The following is an 18,003-nucleotide window of genomic DNA, read 5'->3' as shown; positions in this document are numbered from 1 at the left end:
TTATTCATTAAAGAAAATACATTTAAAAGAACATAATTTTTCAAATAATTATATCAATGTAAATATTGAAATTTTGTTTGTAGAAGTATTTTTGTTTTAAAGTGTCTACCTGTTCATATTGTTCAAGAGGTGTCTTTTCAACTTCAAGTTCGAGCAGTCTCTTAATTGTTTCATCCTCCTCTGGAGATACCTTCTTTTTCTTTGTAACACGACGTTTAACTACCTTTGTCTTTGCTTTGCCGCCTTCCATTACCAGTTCAGTAGTTTCTTCCAATTCTTTAGCTTCATGTGGTACAGGAGCTGCTGTCTTTTTCATGAATTCTACAAGCAATTGAGCCAATTCAGGTTTGAATTCCTTTTCTTCAAGAGCAGGAATAACAACATCTTCCTCAGGTACAGTTTCCTCAGGCAAAACTTCAACTTCGCTAACAGAAACGACAGTTTCAGGCGCTTTGCCTTCCTCTTGTTTAGTCATGATCTCTGTGATTTCTTCTTTCTTGCCCTTCTTCTTTTTGATGACACGTTTCTTGACAATTGTCTTTGAAGTTCCATCTTCTGTTGGAGTTTCAATGACTTGAATGTGCTCTGGAAGTTCTTCAATAACTTCCTCAGGCTTTACTTCTTCGACAATTTCGTCAAGAGGGAGAGCAACTTCAGTTACCTCGACAGTTGTAACAGGCTCGTGACCTTCGATTTCTTTAGTTACAATTTCTGTAACAGTTTCTTTCTTTCCATCTTTCTTCTTGATGACGCGTTTCTTCGTAACGCTCTTCTTAGGTCCTTCACGAGTCTTAACTGTTGTGATTGTAGTCTCTTCAGGAACTTCCTCAATGACTTGAGGTTTCTCCAACATTTCTTTGAATGGTTCAAATGGTTCCTCAGACTCATCAACAGTTGATTCAGTAACTGTAACGCTTGTAATTGGAGCAGCGTTTTCTTCTTCTTTGGTAACAATTTCAGTAATTTCTTGTTTGTCTCCCTTCTTCTTCTTAATAACCCTCTTTTTGACAGTTTGTTTCTTGACTGTGCCATCAGCCTTCTTGGTTTCAACAACTTGAACCTTTTCGGGCAACTCTTCGATAGTTTCTGGCACGAATTTGGGTCCTTCGACATCCTTTTCGGGTTTTTCTTTGGGTTGTTTCTTGGGCTTGGGAATTGGCTTGAGAGAAATATCTTCTTGCTCTTCTTCTGGTTTGGGACGACGCTTTCCTGTAGGCCATTGTTTTTCTTCAGGCTCTTCTGGAGCAGGTTTTTGTTTCTTTGGACCTCGTTTGTAAGGTGTTTTGTCTTCAGGCGTTTCTTCTTGATCTTTTTCTTTGGGAGTGAATTCAGACTGTGTGTGAAAATATAAAGTGTAAATATTGTGTTATGTATAAAGAAAAAATTGTGTGTTTGTGTGTGTAATGTGTTTTTTTGTTTTTGTGAAATGTGTAAAAAAATGTATTGTTTGTGTACCTGTTCATAATCTTCGAGAGGAGTTTTCGAAACTTCCAACTCTAACAAACGCTTGATGTTTTCGTCTTCTGGCGTAAGCTTCTTCTTTGTGACACGTCGTTTTGTAACCTTCTTCTTTGGTTTACCTTCCTCCATGACAATCTCAGTAGTTTCTTCAACTGGTTTTTGAGCATCGGGAGCAGCAGATTTCTTCATAAACTCTACAAGCAATTCAGTCAATTCTGGTTTGAATTCTCCTTCAGTTGGCTTAACATCTTCGACAGTTTCTTCTGGAAGAGTTTCTTGCACTTCACTGAATGTGACAAGAGTTTCAGGCGCTTTGCCTTCCTCTTGTTTAACCAAAATTTCTGTGATTTCTTCTTTCTTGCCCTTTTTCTTCTTGATGACACGTTTCTTGACAATTGTCTTTGAAGTTCCATCTTCTGTTGGAGTTTCAATGACTTGAATGTGCTCTGGAAGTTCTTCAATAACTTCCTCAGGCTTTACTTCTTCGACAATTTCGTCAAGAGGGAGAGCAACTTCAGTTACCTCGACAGTTGTAACAGGCTCGTGACCTTCGATTTCCTTAGTTACAATTTCTGTAACAGTTTCTTTCTTTCCATCTTTCTTTTTGATGACGCGTTTCTTCGTAACGCTCTTCTTAGGTCCTTCACGAGTCTTAACTGTTGTGATTGTAGTCTCTTCAGGAACTTCCTCAATGACTTGAGGTTTCTCCAACATTTCTTTGAATGGTTCAAATGGTTCCTCAGACTCATCAACAGTTGATTCAGTAACTGTAACGCTTGTAATTGGAGCAGCGTTTTCTTCTTCTTTGGTAACAATTTCAGTAATTTCTTGTTTGTCTCCCTTCTTCTTCTTAATAACCCTCTTTTTGATAGTTTGTTTCTTGACTGTGCCATCAGCCTTCTTGGTTTCAACAACTTGAACCTTTTCAGGCAACTCTTCGATAGTTTCTGGCACGAATTTGGGTCCTTCGACATCCTTTTCGGGTTTTTCTTTGGGTTGTTTCTTGGGCTTGGGAATTGGCTTGAGAGAAATATCTTCTTGCTCTTCTTCTGGTTTGGGACGACGCTTTCCTGTAGGCCATTGTTTTTCTTCAGGCTCTTCTGGAGCAGGTTTTTGTTTCTTTGGACCTCGTTTGTAAGGTGTTTTGTCTTCAGGCGTTTCTTCTTGATCTTTTTCTTTGGGAGTGAATTCAGACTGTGTGTGAAAATATAAAGTGTAAATATTGTGTTATGTATAGAGAAAAAAATGTGTGTGTGTGTGTGTGTAATGTGTTTTTTGTAAAATGTGTGTAAATTTTTGTGAAATGTGTAAAGAAATGTATTGTTTGTGTACCTGTTCATAATCTTCGAGAGGAGTTTTCGAAACTTCCAATTCTAACAAACGCTTGATGTTTTCGTCTTCTGGCGTAAGCTTCTTCTTTGTGACACGTCGTTTTGTAACCTTCTTCTTTGGTTTACCTTCCTCCATGACAATCTCAGTAGTTTCTTCAACTGGTTTTTGAGCATCGGGAGCAGCAGATTTCTTCATAAACTCTACAAGCAATTCAGTCAATTCTGGTTTGAATTCTCCTTCAGTTGGCTTAACATCTTCGACAGTTTCTTCTGGAAGAGTTTCTTGCACTTCACTGAATGTGACAAGAGTTTCAGGCGCTTTGCCTTCCTCTTGTTTAACCAAAATTTCTGTGATTTCTTCTTTCTTGCCCTTCTTCTTCTTGATGACACGTTTCTTGACAATTGTCTTTGAAGTTCCATCTTCTGTTGGAGTTTCAATGACTTGAATGTGCTCTGGAAGTTCTTCAATAACTTCCTCAGGCTTTACTTCTTCGACAATTTCGTCAAGAGGGAGAGCAACTTCAGTTACCTCGACAGTTGTAACAGGCTCGTGACCTTCGATTTCTTTAGTTACAATTTCTGTAACAGTTTCTTTCTTTCCATCTTTCTTCTTGATGACGCGTTTCTTCGTAACGCTCTTCTTAGGTCCTTCACGAGTCTTAACTGTTGTGATTGTAGTCTCTTCAGGAACTTCCTCAATGACTTGAGGTTTCTCCAACATTTCTTTGAATGGTTCAAATGGTTCCTCAGACTCATCAACAGTTGATTCAGTAACTGTAACGCTTGTAATTGGAGCAGCGTTTTCTTCTTCTTTGGTAACAATTTCAGTAATTTCTTGTTTGTCTCCCTTCTTCTTCTTAATAACCCTCTTTTTGATAGTTTGTTTCTTGACTGTGCCATCAGCCTTCTTGGTTTCAACAACTTGAACCTTTTCAGGCAACTCTTCGATAGTTTCTGGCACGAATTTGGGTCCTTCGACATCCTTTTCGGGTTTTTCTTTGGGTTGTTTCTTGGGCTTGGGAATTGGCTTGAGAGAAATATCTTCTTGCTCTTCTTCTGGTTTGGGACGACGCTTTCCTGTAGGCCATTGTTTTTCTTCAGGCTCTTCTGGAGCAGGTTTTTGTTTCTTTGGACCTCGTTTGTAAGGTGTTTTGTCTTCAGGCATTTCTTCTTGATCTTTTTCTTTGGGAGTGAATTCAGACTGTGTGTGAAAATATAAAGTGTAAATATTGTGTTATGTATAGAGAAAAAAATGTGTGTGTGTGTGTGTGTAATGTGTTTTTTGTAAAATGTGTGTAAATTTTTGTGAAATGTGTAAAGAAATGTATTGTTTGTGTACCTGTTCATAATCTTCGAGAGGAGTTTTCGAAACTTCCAATTCTAACAAACGCTTGATGTTTTCGTCTTCTGGCGTAAGCTTCTTCTTTGTGACACGTCGTTTTGTAACCTTCTTCTTTGGTTTACCTTCCTCCATGACAATCTCAGTAGTTTCTTCAACTGGTTTTTGAGCATCGGGAGCAGCAGATTTCTTCATAAACTCTACAAGCAATTCAGTCAATTCTGGTTTGAATTCTCCTTCAGTTGGCTTAACATCTTCGACAGTTTCTTCTGGAAGAGTTTCTTGCACTTCACTGAATGTGACAAGAGTTTCAGGCGCTTTGCCTTCCTCTTGTTTAACCAAAATTTCTGTGATTTCTTCTTTCTTGCCCTTCTTCTTCTTGATGACACGTTTCTTGACAATTGTCTTTGAAGTTCCATCTTCTGTTGGAGTTTCAATGACTTGAATGTGCTCTGGAAGTTCTTCAATAACTTCCTCAGGCTTTACTTCTTCGACAATTTCGTCAAGAGGGAGAGCAACTTCAGTTACCTCGACAGTTGTAACAGGCTCGTGACCTTCGATTTCCTTAGTTACAATTTCTGTAACAGTTTCTTTCTTTCCATCTTTCTTCTTGATGACGCGTTTCTTCGTAACGCTCTTCTTAGGTCCTTCACGAGTCTTAACTGTTGTGATTGTAGTCTCTTCAGGAACTTCCTCAATGACTTGAGGTTTCTCCAACATTTCTTTGAATGGTTCAAATGGTTCCTCAGACTCATCAACAGTTGATTCAGTAACTGTAACGCTTGTAATTGGAGCAGCGTTTTCTTCTTCTTTGGTAACAATTTCAGTAATTTCTTGTTTGTCTCCCTTCTTCTTCTTAATAACCCTCTTTTTGATAGTTTGTTTCTTGACTGTGCCATCAGCCTTCTTGGTTTCAACAACTTGAACCTTTTCAGGCAACTCTTCGATAGTTTCTGGCACGAATTTGGGTCCTTCGACATCCTTTTCGGGTTTTTCTTTGGGTTGTTTCTTGGGCTTGGGAATTGGCTTGAGAGAAATATCTTCTTGCTCTTCTTCTGGTTGGACGACGCTTTCCTGTAGGCCATTGTTTTTCTTCAGGCTCTTCTGGAGCAGGTTTTTGTTTCTTTGGACATCGTTTGTAAGGTGTTTTGTCTTCAGGCGTTTCTTCTTGATCTGTGGGACGACGATGTGTTTTTTTGTTTTTGTGGGTATTGTTTGTGTGGGACGACGCTTTTTGTTCTTTCAGGGGAGTGAATTCAGACTGTGTGTGAAAATATAAAGTGTAAATATTGTGTTATGTATAGAGAAAAAAATGTGTGTGTGTGTGTGTGTAATGTGTTTTTTGTAAAATGTGTGTAAATTTTTGTGAAATGTGTAAAGAAATGTATTGTTTGTGTACCTGTTCATAATCTTCGAGAGGAGTTTTCGAAACTTCCAATTCTAACAAACGCTTGATGTTTTCGTCTTCTGGCGTAAGCTTCTTCTTTGTGACACGTCGTTTTGTAACCTTCTTCTTTGGTTTACCTTCCTCCATGACAATCTCAGTAGTTTCTTCAACTGGTTTTTGAGCATCGGGAGCAGCAGATTTCTTCATAAACTCTACAAGCAATTCAGTCAATTCTGGTTTGAATTCTCCTTCAGTTGGCTTAACATCTTCGACAGTTTCTTCTGGAAGAGTTTCTTGCACTTCACTGAATGTGACAAGAGTTTCAGGCGCTTTGCCTTCCTCTTGTTTGACCAAAATTTCTGTGATTTCTTCTTTCTTGCCCTTCTTTTTCTTGATGACACGTTTCTTGACAATTGTCTTTGAAGTTCCATCTTCTGTTGGAGTTTCAATGACTTGAATGTGCTCTGGAAGTTCTTCAATAACTTCCTCAGGCTTTACTTCTTCGACAATTTCGTCAAGAGGGAGAGCAACTTCAGTTACCTCGACAGTTGTAACAGGCTCGTGACCTTCGATTTCTTTAGTTACAATTTCTGTAACAGTTTCTTTCTTTCCATCTTTCTTCTTGATGACGCGTTTCTTCGTAACGCTCTTCTTAGGTCCTTCACGAGTCTTAACTGTTGTGATTGTAGTCTCTTCAGGAACTTCCTCAATGACTTGAGGTTTCTCCAACATTTCTTTGAATGGTTCAAATGGTTCCTCAGACTCATCAACAGTTGATTCAGTAACTGTAACGCTTGTAATTGGAGCAGCGTTTTCTTCTTCTTTGGTAACAATTTCAGTAATTTCTTGTTTGTCTCCCTTCTTCTTCTTAATAACCCTCTTTTTGATAGTTTGTTTCTTGACTGTGCCATCAGCCTTCTTGGTTTCAACAACTTGAACCTTTTCAGGCAACTCTTCGATAGTTTCTGGCACGAATTTGGGTCCTTCGACATCCTTTTCGGGTTTTTCTTTGGGTTGTTTCTTGGGCTTGGGAATTGGCTTGAGAGAAATATCTTCTTGCTCTTCTTCTGGTTTGGGACGACGCTTTCCTGTAGGCCATTGTTTTTCTTCAGGCTCTTCTGGAGCAGGTTTTTGTTTCTTTGGACCTCGTTTGTAAGGTGTTTTGTCTTCAGGCGTTTCTTCTTGATCTTTTTCTTTGGGAGTGAATTCAGACTGTGTGTGAAAATATAAAGTGTAAATATTGTGTTATGTATAGAGAAAAAAATGTGTGTGTGTGTGTGTGTAATGTGTTTTTTGTAAAATGTGTGTAAATTTTTGTGAAATGTGTAAAGAAATGTATTGTTTGTGTACCTGTTCATAATCTTCGAGAGGAGTTTTCGAAACTTCCAATTCTAACAAACGCTTGATGTTTTCGTCTTCTGGCGTAAGCTTCTTCTTTGTGACACGTCGTTTTGTAACCTTCTTCTTTGGTTTACCTTCCTCCATGACAATCTCAGTAGTTTCTTCAACTGGTTTTTGAGCATCGGGAGCAGCAGATTTCTTCATAAACTCTACAAGCAATTCAGTCAATTCTGGTTTGAATTCTCCTTCAGTTGGCTTAACATCTTCGACAGTTTCTTCTGGAAGAGTTTCTTGCACTTCACTGAATGTGACAAGAGTTTCAGGCGCTTTGCCTTCCTCTTGTTTAACCAAAATTTCTGTGATTTCTTCTTTCTTGCCCTTCTTCTTCTTGATGACACGTTTCTTGACAATTGTCTTTGAAGTTCCATCTTCTGTTGGAGTTTCAATGACTTGAATGTGCTCTGGAAGTTCTTCAATAACTTCCTCAGGCTTTACTTCTTCGACAATTTCGTCAAGAGGGAGAGCAACTTCAGTTACCTCGACAGTTGTAACAGGCTCGTGACCTTCGATTTCCTTAGTTACAATTTCTGTAACAGTTTCTTTCTTTCCATCTTTCTTCTTGATGACGCGTTTCTTCGTAACGCTCTTCTTAGGTCCTTCACGAGTCTTAACTGTTGTGATTGTAGTCTCTTCAGGAACTTCCTCAATGACTTGAGGTTTCTCCAACATTTCTTTGAATGGTTCAAATGGTTCCTCAGACTCATCAACAGTTGATTCAGTAACTGTAACGCTTGTAATTGGAGCAGCGTTTTCTTCTTCTTTGGTAACAATTTCAGTAATTTCTTGTTTGTCTCCCTTCTTCTTCTTAATAACCCTCTTTTTGATAGTTTGTTTCTTGACTGTGCCATCAGCCTTCTTGGTTTCAACAACTTGAACCTTTTCAGGCAACTCTTCGATAGTTTCTGGCACGAATTTGGGTCCTTCGACATCCTTTTCGGGTTTTTCTTTGGGTTGTTTCTTGGGCTTGGGAATTGGCTTGAGAGAAATATCTTCTTGCTCTTCTTCTGGTTTGGGACGACGCTTTCCTGTAGGCCATTGTTTTTCTTCAGGCTCTTCTGGAGCAGGTTTTTGTTTCTTTGGACCTCGTTTGTAAGGTGTTTTGTCTTCAGGCATTTCTTCTTGATCTTTTTCTTTGGGAGTGAATTCAGACTGTGTGTGAAAATATAAAGTGTAAATATTGTGTTATGTATAGAGAAAAAAATGTGTGTGTGTGTGTGTGTGTGTAATGTGTTTTTTGTAAAATGTGTGTAAATTTTTGTGAAATGTGTAAAGAAATGTATTGTTTGTGTACCTGTTCATAATCTTCGAGAGGAGTTTTCGAAACTTCCAATTCTAACAAACGCTTGATGTTTTCGTCTTCTGGCGTAAGCTTCTTCTTTGTGACACGTCGTTTTGTAACCTTCTTCTTTGGTTTACCTTCCTCCATGACAATCTCAGTAGTTTCTTCAACTGGTTTTTGAGCATCGGGAGCAGCAGATTTCTTCATAAACTCTACAAGCAATTCAGTCAATTCTGGTTTGAATTCTCCTTCAGTTGGCTTAACATCTTCGACAGTTTCTTCTGGAAGAGTTTCTTGCACTTCACTGAATGTGACAAGAGTTTCAGGCGCTTTGCCTTCCTCTTGTTTGACCAAAATTTCTGTGATTTCTTCTTTCTTGCCCTTCTTTTTCTTGATGACACGTTTCTTGACAATTGTCTTTGAAGTTCCATCTTCTGTTGGAGTTTCAATGACTTGAATGTGCTCTGGAAGTTCTTCAATAACTTCCTCAGGCTTTACTTCTTCGACAATTTCGTCAAGAGGGAGAGCAACTTCAGTTACCTCGACAGTTGTAACAGGCTCGTGACCTTCGATTTCTTTAGTTACAATTTCTGTAACAGTTTCTTTCTTTCCATCTTTCTTCTTGATGACGCGTTTCTTCGTAACGCTCTTCTTAGGTCCTTCACGAGTCTTAACTGTTGTGATTGTAGTCTCTTCAGGAACTTCCTCAATGACTTGAGGTTTCTCCAACATTTCTTTGAATGGTTCAAATGGTTCCTCAGACTCATCAACAGTTGATTCAGTAACTGTAACGCTTGTAATTGGAGCAGCGTTTTCTTCTTCTTTGGTAACAATTTCAGTAATTTCTTGTTTGTCTCCCTTCTTCTTCTTAATAACCCTCTTTTTGATAGTTTGTTTCTTGACTGTGCCATCAGCCTTCTTGGTTTCAACAACTTGAACCTTTTCAGGCAACTCTTCGATAGTTTCTGGCACGAATTTGGGTCCTTCGACATCCTTTTCGGGTTTTTCTTTGGGTTGTTTCTTGGGCTTGGGAATTGGCTTGAGAGAAATATCTTCTTGCTCTTCTTCTGGTTTGGGACGACGCTTTCCTGTAGGCCATTGTTTTTCTTCAGGCTCTTCTGGAGCAGGTTTTTGTTTCTTTGGACCTCGTTTGTAAGGTGTTTTGTCTTCAGGCGTTTCTTCTTGTTCTTTTTCTTTGGGAGTGAATTCAGACTGTGTGTGAAAATATAAAGTGTAAATATTGTGTTATGTATAGAGAAAAAAATGTGTGTGTGTGTGTGTGTGTAATGTGTTTTTTGTAAAATGTGTGTAAATTTTTGTGAAATGTGTAAAGAAATGTATTGTTTGTGTACCTGTTCATAATCTTCGAGAGGAGTTTTCGAAACTTCCAATTCTAACAAACGCTTGATGTTTTCGTCTTCTGGCGTAAGCTTCTTCTTTGTGACACGTCGTTTTGTAACCTTCTTCTTTGGTTTACCTTCCTCCATGACAATCTCAGTAGTTTCTTCAACTGGTTTTTGAGCATCGGGAGCAGCAGATTTCTTCATAAACTCTACAAGCAATTCAGTCAATTCTGGTTTGAATTCTCCTTCAGTTGGCTTAACATCTTCGACAGTTTCTTCTGGAAGAGTTTCTTGCACTTCACTGAATGTGACAAGAGTTTCAGGCGCTTTGCCTTCCTCTTGTTTAACCAAAATTTCTGTGATTTCTTCTTTCTTGCCCTTCTTCTTCTTGATGACACGTTTCTTGACAATTGTCTTTGAAGTTCCATCTTCTGTTGGAGTTTCAATGACTTGAATGTGCTCTGGAAGTTCTTCAATAACTTCCTCAGGCTTTACTTCTTCGACAATTTCGTCAAGAGGGAGAGCAACTTCAGTTACCTCGACAGTTGTAACAGGCTCGTGACCTTCGATTTCCTTAGTTACAATTTCTGTAACAGTTTCTTTCTTTCCATCCTTCTTCTTGATGACGCGTTTCTTCGTAACGCTCTTCTTAGGTCCTTCACGAGTCTTAACTGTTGTGATTGTAGTCTCTTCAGGAACTTCCTCAATGACTTGAGGTTTCTCCAACATTTCTTTGAATGGTTCAAATGGTTCCTCAGACTCATCAACAGTTGATTCAGTAACTGTAACGCTTGTAATTGGAGCAGCGTTTTCTTCTTCTTTGGTAACAATTTCAGTAATTTCTTGTTTGTCTCCCTTCTTCTTCTTAATAACCCTCTTTTTGATAGTTTGTTTCTTGACTGTGCCATCAGCCTTCTTGGTTTCAACAACTTGAACCTTTTCAGGCAACTCTTCGATAGTTTCTGGCACGAATTTGGGTCCTTCGACATCCTTTTCGGGTTTTTCTTTGGGTTGTTTCTTGGGCTTGGGAATTGGCTTGAGAGAAATATCTTCTTGCTCTTCTTCTGGTTTGGGACGACGCTTTCCTGTAGGCCATTGTTTTTCTTCAGGCTCTTCTGGAGCAGGTTTTTGTTTCTTTGGACCTCGTTTGTAAGGTGTTTTGTCTTCAGGCGTTTCTTCTTGTTCTTTTTCTTTGGGAGTGAATTCAGACTGTGTGAAAATATAAAGTGTAAATATTGTGTTATGTATAGAGAAAAAAATGTGTGTGTGTGTGTGTGTGTAATGTGTTTTTTGTAAAATGTGTGTAAATTTTTGTGAAATGTGTAAAGAAATGTATTGTTTGTGTACCTGTTCATAATCTTCGAGAGGAGTTTTCGAAACTTCCAATTCTAACAAACGCTTGATGTTTTCGTCTTCTGGCGTAAGCTTCTTCTTTGTGACACGTCGTTTTGTAACCTTCTTCTTTGGTTTACCTTCCTCCATGACAATCTCAGTAGTTTCTTCAACTGGTTTTTGAGCATCGGGAGCAGCAGATTTCTTCATAAACTCTACAAGCAATTCAGTCAATTCTGGTTTGAATTCTCCTTCAGTTGGCTTAACATCTTCGACAGTTTCTTCTGGAAGAGTTTCTTGCACTTCACTGAATGTGACAAGAGTTTCAGGCGCTTTGCCTTCCTCTTGTTTGACCAAAATTTCTGTGATTTCTTCTTTCTTGCCCTTCTTTTTCTTGATGACACGTTTCTTGACAATTGTCTTTGAAGTTCCATCTTCTGTTGGAGTTTCAATGACTTGAATGTGCTCTGGAAGTTCTTCAATAACTTCCTCAGGCTTTACTTCTTCGACAATTTCGTCAAGAGGGAGAGCAACTTCAGTTACCTCGACAGTTGTAACAGGCTCGTGACCTTCGATTTCCTTAGTTACAATTTCTGTAACAGTTTCTTTCTTTCCATCCTTCTTCTTGATGACGCGTTTCTTCGTAACGCTCTTCTTAGGTCCTTCACGAGTCTTAACTGTTGTGATTGTAGTCTCTTCAGGAACTTCCTCAATGACTTGAGGTTTCTCCAACATTTCTTTGAATGGTTCAAATGGTTCCTCAGACTCATCAACAGTTGATTCAGTAACTGTAACGCTTGTAATTGGAGCAGCGTTTTCTTCTTCTTTGGTAACAATTTCAGTAATTTCTTGTTTGTCTCCCTTCTTCTTCTTAATAACCCTCTTTTTGATAGTTTGTTTCTTGACTGTGCCATCAGCCTTCTTGGTTTCAACAACTTGAACCTTTTCAGGCAACTCTTCGATAGTTTCTGGCACGAATTTGGGTCCTTCGACATCCTTTTCGGGTTTTTCTTTGGGTTGTTTCTTGGGCTTGGGAATTGGCTTGAGAGAAATATCTTCTTGCTCTTCTTCTGGTTTGGGACGACGCTTTCCTGTAGGCCATTGTTTTTCTTCAGGCTCTTCTGGAGCAGGTTTTTGTTTCTTTGGACCTCGTTTGTAAGGTGTTTTGTCTTCAGGCGTTTCTTCTTGTTCTTTTTCTTTGGGAGTGAATTCAGACTGTGTGTGAAAATATAAAGTGTAAATATTGTGTTATGTATAGAGAAAAAAATGTGTGTGTGTGTGTGTGTGTAATGTGTTTTTTGTAAAATGTGTGTAAATTTTTGTGAAATGTGTAAAGAAATGTATTGTTTGTGTACCTGTTCATAATCTTCGAGAGGAGTTTTCGAAACTTCCAATTCTAACAAACGCTTGATGTTTTCGTCTTCTGGCGTAAGCTTCTTCTTTGTGACACGTCGTTTTGTAACCTTCTTCTTTGGTTTACCTTCCTCCATGACAATCTCAGTAGTTTCTTCAACTGGTTTTTGAGCATCGGGAGCAGCAGATTTCTTCATAAACTCTACAAGCAATTCAGTCAATTCTGGTTTGAATTCTCCTTCAGTTGGCTTAACATCTTCGACAGTTTCTTCTGGAAGAGTTTCTTGCACTTCACTGAATGTGACAAGAGTTTCAGGCGCTTTGCCTTCCTCTTGTTTAACCAAAATTTCTGTGATTTCTTCTTTCTTGCCCTTCTTCTTCTTGATGACACGTTTCTTGACAATTGTCTTTGAAGTTCCATCTTCTGTTGGAGTTTCAATGACTTGAATGTGCTCTGGAAGTTCTTCAATAACTTCCTCAGGCTTTACTTCTTCGACAATTTCGTCAAGAGGGAGAGCAACTTCAGTTACCTCGACAGTTGTAACAGGCTCGTGACCTTCGATTTCCTTAGTTACAATTTCTGTAACAGTTTCTTTCTTTCCATCTTTCTTCTTGATGACGCGTTTCTTCGTAACGCTCTTCTTAGGTCCTTCACGAGTCTTAACTGTTGTGATTGTAGTCTCTTCAGGAACTTCCTCAATGACTTGAGGTTTCTCCAACATTTCTTTGAATGGTTCAAATGGTTCCTCAGACTCATCAACAGTTGATTCAGTAACTGTAACGCTTGTAATTGGAGCAGCGTTTTCTTCTTCTTTGGTAACAATTTCAGTAATTTCTTGTTTGTCTCCCTTCTTCTTCTTAATAACCCTCTTTTTGATAGTTTGTTTCTTGACTGTGCCATCAGCCTTCTTGGTTTCAACAACTTGAACCTTTTCAGGCAACTCTTCGATAGTTTCTGGCACGAATTTGGGTCCTTCGACATCCTTTTCGGGTTTTTCTTTGGGTTGTTTCTTGGGCTTGGGAATTGGCTTGAGAGAAATATCTTCTTGCTCTTCTTCTGGTTTGGGACGACGCTTTCCTGTAGGCCATTGTTTTTCTTCAGGCTCTTCTGGAGCAGGTTTTTGTTTCTTTGGACCTCGTTTGTAAGGTGTTTTGTCTTCAGGCGTTTCTTCTTGTTCTTTTTCTTTGGGAGTGAATTCAGACTGTGTGTGAAAATATAAAGTGTAAATATTGTGTTATGTATAGAGAAAAAAATGTGTGTGTGTGTGTGTGTGTGTAATGTGTTTTTTGTAAAATGTGTGTAAATTTTTGTGAAATGTGTAAAGAAATGTATTGTTTGTGTACCTGTTCATAATCTTCGAGAGGAGTTTTCGAAACTTCCAATTCTAACAAACGCTTGATGTTTTCGTCTTCTGGCGTAAGCTTCTTCTTTGTGACACGTCGTTTTGTAACCTTCTTCTTTGGTTTACCTTCCTCCATGACAATCTCAGTAGTTTCTTCAACTGGTTTTTGAGCATCGGGAGCAGCAGATTTCTTCATAAACTCTACAAGCAGTTCAGTCAATTCTGGTTTGAATTCTCCTTCAGTTGGCTTAACATCTTCGACAGTTTCTTCTGGAAGAGTTTCTTGCACTTCACTGAATGTGACAAGAGTTTCAGGCGCTTTGCCTTCCTCTTGTTTAACCAAAATTTCTGTGATTTCTTCTTTCTTGCCCTTCTTGCCCTTCTTCTTCTTGATGACACGTTTCTTGACAATTGTCTTTGAAGTTCCATCTTCTGTTGGAGTTTCAATGACTTGAATGTGCTCTGGAAGTTCTTCAATAACTTCCTCAGGCTTTACTTCTTCGACAATTTCGTCAAGAGGGAGAGCAACTTCAGTTACCTCGACAGTTGTAACAGGCTCGTGACCTTCGATTTCCTTAGTTACAATTTCTGTAACAGTTTCTTTCTTTCCATCTTTCTTCTTGATGACGCGTTTCTTCGTAACGCTCTTCTTAGGTCCTTCACGAGTCTTAACTGTTGTGATTGTAGTCTCTTCAGGAACTTCCTCAATGACTTGAGGTTTCTCCAACATTTCTTTGAATGGTTCAAATGGTTCCTCAGACTCATCAACAGTTGATTCAGTAACTGTAACGCTTGTAATTGGAGCAGCGTTTTCTTCTTCTTTGGTAACAATTTCAGTAATTTCTTGTTTGTCTCCCTTCTTCTTCTTAATAACCCTCTTTTTGATAGTTTGTTTCTTGACTGTGCCATCAGCCTTCTTGGTTTCAACAACTTGAACCTTTTCAGGCAGTTCTTCAATAACTTCGTCCTCGACCTTCATTTCAATAGTGAATGTTGTGTTCATGTTTGTTGAATTTGTTTTTTTTTTTGTGTGATGTTTATGTAATGAAAATGTAAAAAATGTTATGTTATTATAATTTGTTTTGTTTCAGTAGTGTTGCTTTAAGTTTTTTATTTGTTTATACAATTACCTCTTGAGGAATAAACTTCGGTCCTTTGACATCTTTTTCTGGTTTTTCTTTTGGTTGTTTCTTTGGCTTTGGAATCGGTTTAAGCGAAATATCTTCTGTTTCCTCGTCTGGTTTTGGACGACGTTTACCAGTAGGCCATTGTTTCTCTTCAGGTTGTTCAGGCACTGGTTTTTGTTTCTTTGGTCCACGCTTCCATGGCACAGCTTCTTCCGGAGCAGACTCCTCAGGTTGTTCTTTTTCTGGCATTTGAGTCTAATGAAAATATTTTTATGAAAATTTTTGAAGTTGTGTTTGTAAGGTTTTTATAATTTGTTGAGTAATATATGTAAAAATGTATTTCTGTATAATGTTTACCTTTTCATAGTCTTCAAGTGGCGTTTTTGAAACTTCAAGTTCAAGTAGTCGTTTAATATTTTCTTCTTCTGGCGTAAGCTTTTTCTTTGTTACACGTCGTTTAGAAACTTTCTTCTTTGGTTTGCCATCTTCCATTATTACCTCTGTTACTTGCTCTTCTGGCTTTTCAGCATCTGGAGCAGCTGATTTCTTATTAAATTCAACAAGTAATTCAGATTTTTCTGGTTTTGCTTCTTCTTGTGGCTTTATCTCTTCAACAGTTTCTCCTGGAAGAGTTTCTTGCACTTCACTGAAAGTAACAAGAGTCTCAGGAGCTTTTCCTTCTTCTTGTTTGGTCAAAATTTCAGTGATTTCTTCTTTCTTGCCTTTCTTCTTCTTGATGGTACGTTTCTTAACGATCGTTTTCTTAGTTTTTCCATCTTCAGTTGGAGTCTCAATGACTTGAATACGTTCAGGAAGCTCAACAATTTCTTCGGCAAGTTTTTCCTCAACAATATTTAAAGTTAATTCTTGAGGAACGACTGTCTCTATAACTTCAACAGTTGTTACCGGAGCTTCTCCTTCAGCTTGTTGAGTAACAATTTCGGTGACTGTTTCTTTTCTTCCTGTTTTCTTTTTGATAACTCGTTTCTTGGTTACAACTTTCTTTGGTCCTTCAGGAGTCTTGACTTCAGTTACTTGAATTTCTTCCGGAATTTCTTCAATAGTCTGAGGTTTCTCTAATGTTTCTTTGAATGGCGTAATTGGTGAAGATGCCTCATCAACGTCAGATTCGACAACTGTTACACTTGTAACTGGAGCTTGATCATCTTGTTCCTTGGTAACAATTTCTGTTACTTCTTGCTTCTTTCCCTTACGCTTTTTGATGGTTCGCTTCTTGATAACTTGTTTTACCGTTGTGCCATCTACAGAGGTTGTTTCGACTACTTGAACTTTTTCCGGCAACTCTTCTATTGTTTCAATTTGTTCTGTCTCAGGTTGTTTCTGTTTGTGTATTTTAAGTGTTTTGCAAAGAAAAAAAAATATGTTTAATGTAATGTGAAAAAGTTTTTAACGGGGATAAAAATATTTAATTTTGTTAAAATCGCCAAAAGTGTGTTAAATTTCAAAATTTTGTGTAAGTGTACCTTTGTTAATGTAAGTGTTTTATCATGTAAATCTAAAAGTGTATTGATCGGAAGAATTTCTGCAGTTTCTTGTGAAATGCTTGTTGTTTGTTTGGTAACACGACGCTTTGTTTTCTTTTTGAGAGGAGCGTCATCTTTCAAAACAATGTCAAGTGTTTCCTCAACTTTGTTCTTAATGTCTTTTGAAACGCTTGAACGACGTTGGTTGAAGTTTTCTAATAGATTTGGCTCCAATTTGTCAGCAACAACTGGCTTAATGGGTTCAGTAGCTTCGTCAATAATAGCAGAAACTTCACTTACAGTAACAACAGTCTCAGGAGCTTTATCTTCCTCCTTTTTAGTTAGAATTTCGGTAATTTCTTCTTTGTTACCCTTTTTCTTTTTGATTGTACGTTTCTTGACGATCGTTTTCTTAGTTTGACCATCTTCCGTTGGAGTCTCAATAACTTGAATTCGTTCTGGAAGCTCTTCCACGAGTTCTTCAACGGGCTTTTCTTCAATAATTTCGTCTAATGGAAGATCAGCTTCAATTACCGTTACAGTCGTAATCGGCATATCGCCTTCAACTTCTTTTGTAACGATTTCTGTAATAGATTCTTTTCTTCCAGTTTTCTTCTTGATTGTTCGTTTCTTTGTAACTTTCTCTTTAGGTCCTTGTTTTGTTTGAACTGTAGAAATCTCCATTTCTTCAGGTAATTCCTCTACAATTGTTGCTACATCTTCAGCAACTGGCTCAATAGTAGATTCGAACGTTTCAACACTTGTTACAGGAAGACACCCTGGCTGTTGTTTTGTTACAATTTCAGTAGTTTCTTGTTTTGAACCCTTTCGTTTGCGTATCGTACGCTTACTGACAACTTGTCGTTCAATTGTTCCATCGCTTGTTTGAACTTCTAAAATTGTCACCTTTTCTGGTAATTCTTCGACGATTGTTGATGTTTGAGGCTTTTCTGCGGGAATCTTTTTCTGTGTAGTGTGTTAAAAAATAAAGAGAAAATGTGTGTGTAGTGTTTGTGTTTGCTAAAATATTGTGAAAAAAAATGTGTGAAGTGTAAGTGTACCTTTTTGTGTTTTTCGAGAGAAAGAGTAGTGTCTGTTTCAAGAATTTCCTTTATTTTTTGTTCTTCTGGTGAAAGTTTCTTTTTAGTTACTCGACGTTTGACGATAGTTTTCTTTGGTTTATCGTCTTCAAGTACAAACTCGGTTACCTTTTCTTCTTCAGACGCTTGTGACTCTGGAGCAATTGATTTTTTCATGAATTCTTTTAATAAATCGCTACATTCAGGTTTGAATTCTTCAATATCTTCTTGTTGAGTCGTAGGTTTGATTTCGTCTGTTTTCTTTGTCTTTTTGGGCTTTTTCTGTTTAGATTTTGTTTCTTCAACAGGTCCTTCTGAAATTACATCTGACTCCTGAACTTCTTTAAAAGTAACAAGAGTTTCAGGCGCTTTGCCTTCCTCTTGTTTGACCAAAATTTCTGTGATTTCTTCTTTCTTGCCCTTCTTCTTTTTGATGACACGTTTCTTGACAATTGTCTTTGAAGTTCCATCTTCTGTTGGAGTTTCAATGACTTGAATGTGCTCTGGAAGTTCTTCAATAACTTCCTCAGGCTTTACTTCTTCGACAATTTCGTCAAGAGGGAGAGCAACTTCAGTTACCTCGACAGTTGTAACAGGCTCGTGACCTTCGATTTCTTTAGTTACAATTTCTGTAACAGTTTCTTTCTTTCCATCTTTCTTCTTGATGACGCGTTTCTTCGTAACGCTCTTCTTAGGTCCTTCACGAGTCTTAACTGTTGTGATTGTTGTCTCTTCAGGAACTTC

At 38.1% G+C, this 18,003-nt stretch overlaps 2 protein-coding genes across 17 annotated transcripts in view; both read right to left on the bottom strand.

Annotated features, from left to right (window-relative positions):
- The window catches only part of LOC134832002 (titin), a 127,724-nt gene that overhangs the window by 60,674 nt on the left and 49,047 nt on the right, over window positions 1-18,003 (bottom strand). For 14 of the 16 annotated variants that reach the window (XM_063845861.1, XM_063845862.1, XM_063845867.1 and 11 more), the window contains 2 exons: window positions 15,054-16,037; window positions 14,700-14,951 (listed from right to left, as the gene is read on the bottom strand). The exons of 1 other annotated variant lie outside the window; for it this stretch is intronic. In XM_063845861.1, the coding sequence (XP_063701931.1) occupies window positions 14,700-14,951; window positions 15,054-16,037 (1,236 nt within the window). The remainder of the gene's footprint in view (window positions 1-14,699; window positions 14,952-15,053; window positions 16,038-18,003) is intronic. One more of the 16 variants, XM_063845868.1, reaches the window with a different exon arrangement.
- Window positions 41-13,938, bottom strand: LOC134832420 (titin-like). The gene is made up of 11 exons (XM_063846434.1): window positions 13,571-13,938; window positions 12,229-13,428; window positions 10,889-12,088; window positions 9,551-10,750; window positions 8,211-9,410; window positions 6,869-8,068; window positions 5,456-6,730; window positions 4,132-5,304; window positions 2,794-3,993; window positions 1,456-2,655; window positions 41-1,333 (listed from the first exon to the last, which is right to left on the bottom strand). Exons 1-11 carry the CDS (start codon window positions 13,763-13,765, stop codon window positions 41-43), a joined length of 12,336 nt encoding a protein of 4,111 aa, XP_063702504.1. The 5' UTR covers window positions 13,766-13,938.

The sequence above is a fragment of the Culicoides brevitarsis genome, chromosome 2 (assembly GCF_036172545.1).
Source record: "Culicoides brevitarsis isolate CSIRO-B50_1 chromosome 2, AGI_CSIRO_Cbre_v1, whole genome shotgun sequence".
Taxonomy (NCBI): domain Eukaryota; kingdom Metazoa; phylum Arthropoda; class Insecta; order Diptera; family Ceratopogonidae; genus Culicoides; species Culicoides brevitarsis.
The sequence above is the reverse complement of the archived record's forward strand: the minus strand, read 5'-3'. Positions and strand labels throughout refer to the sequence as shown.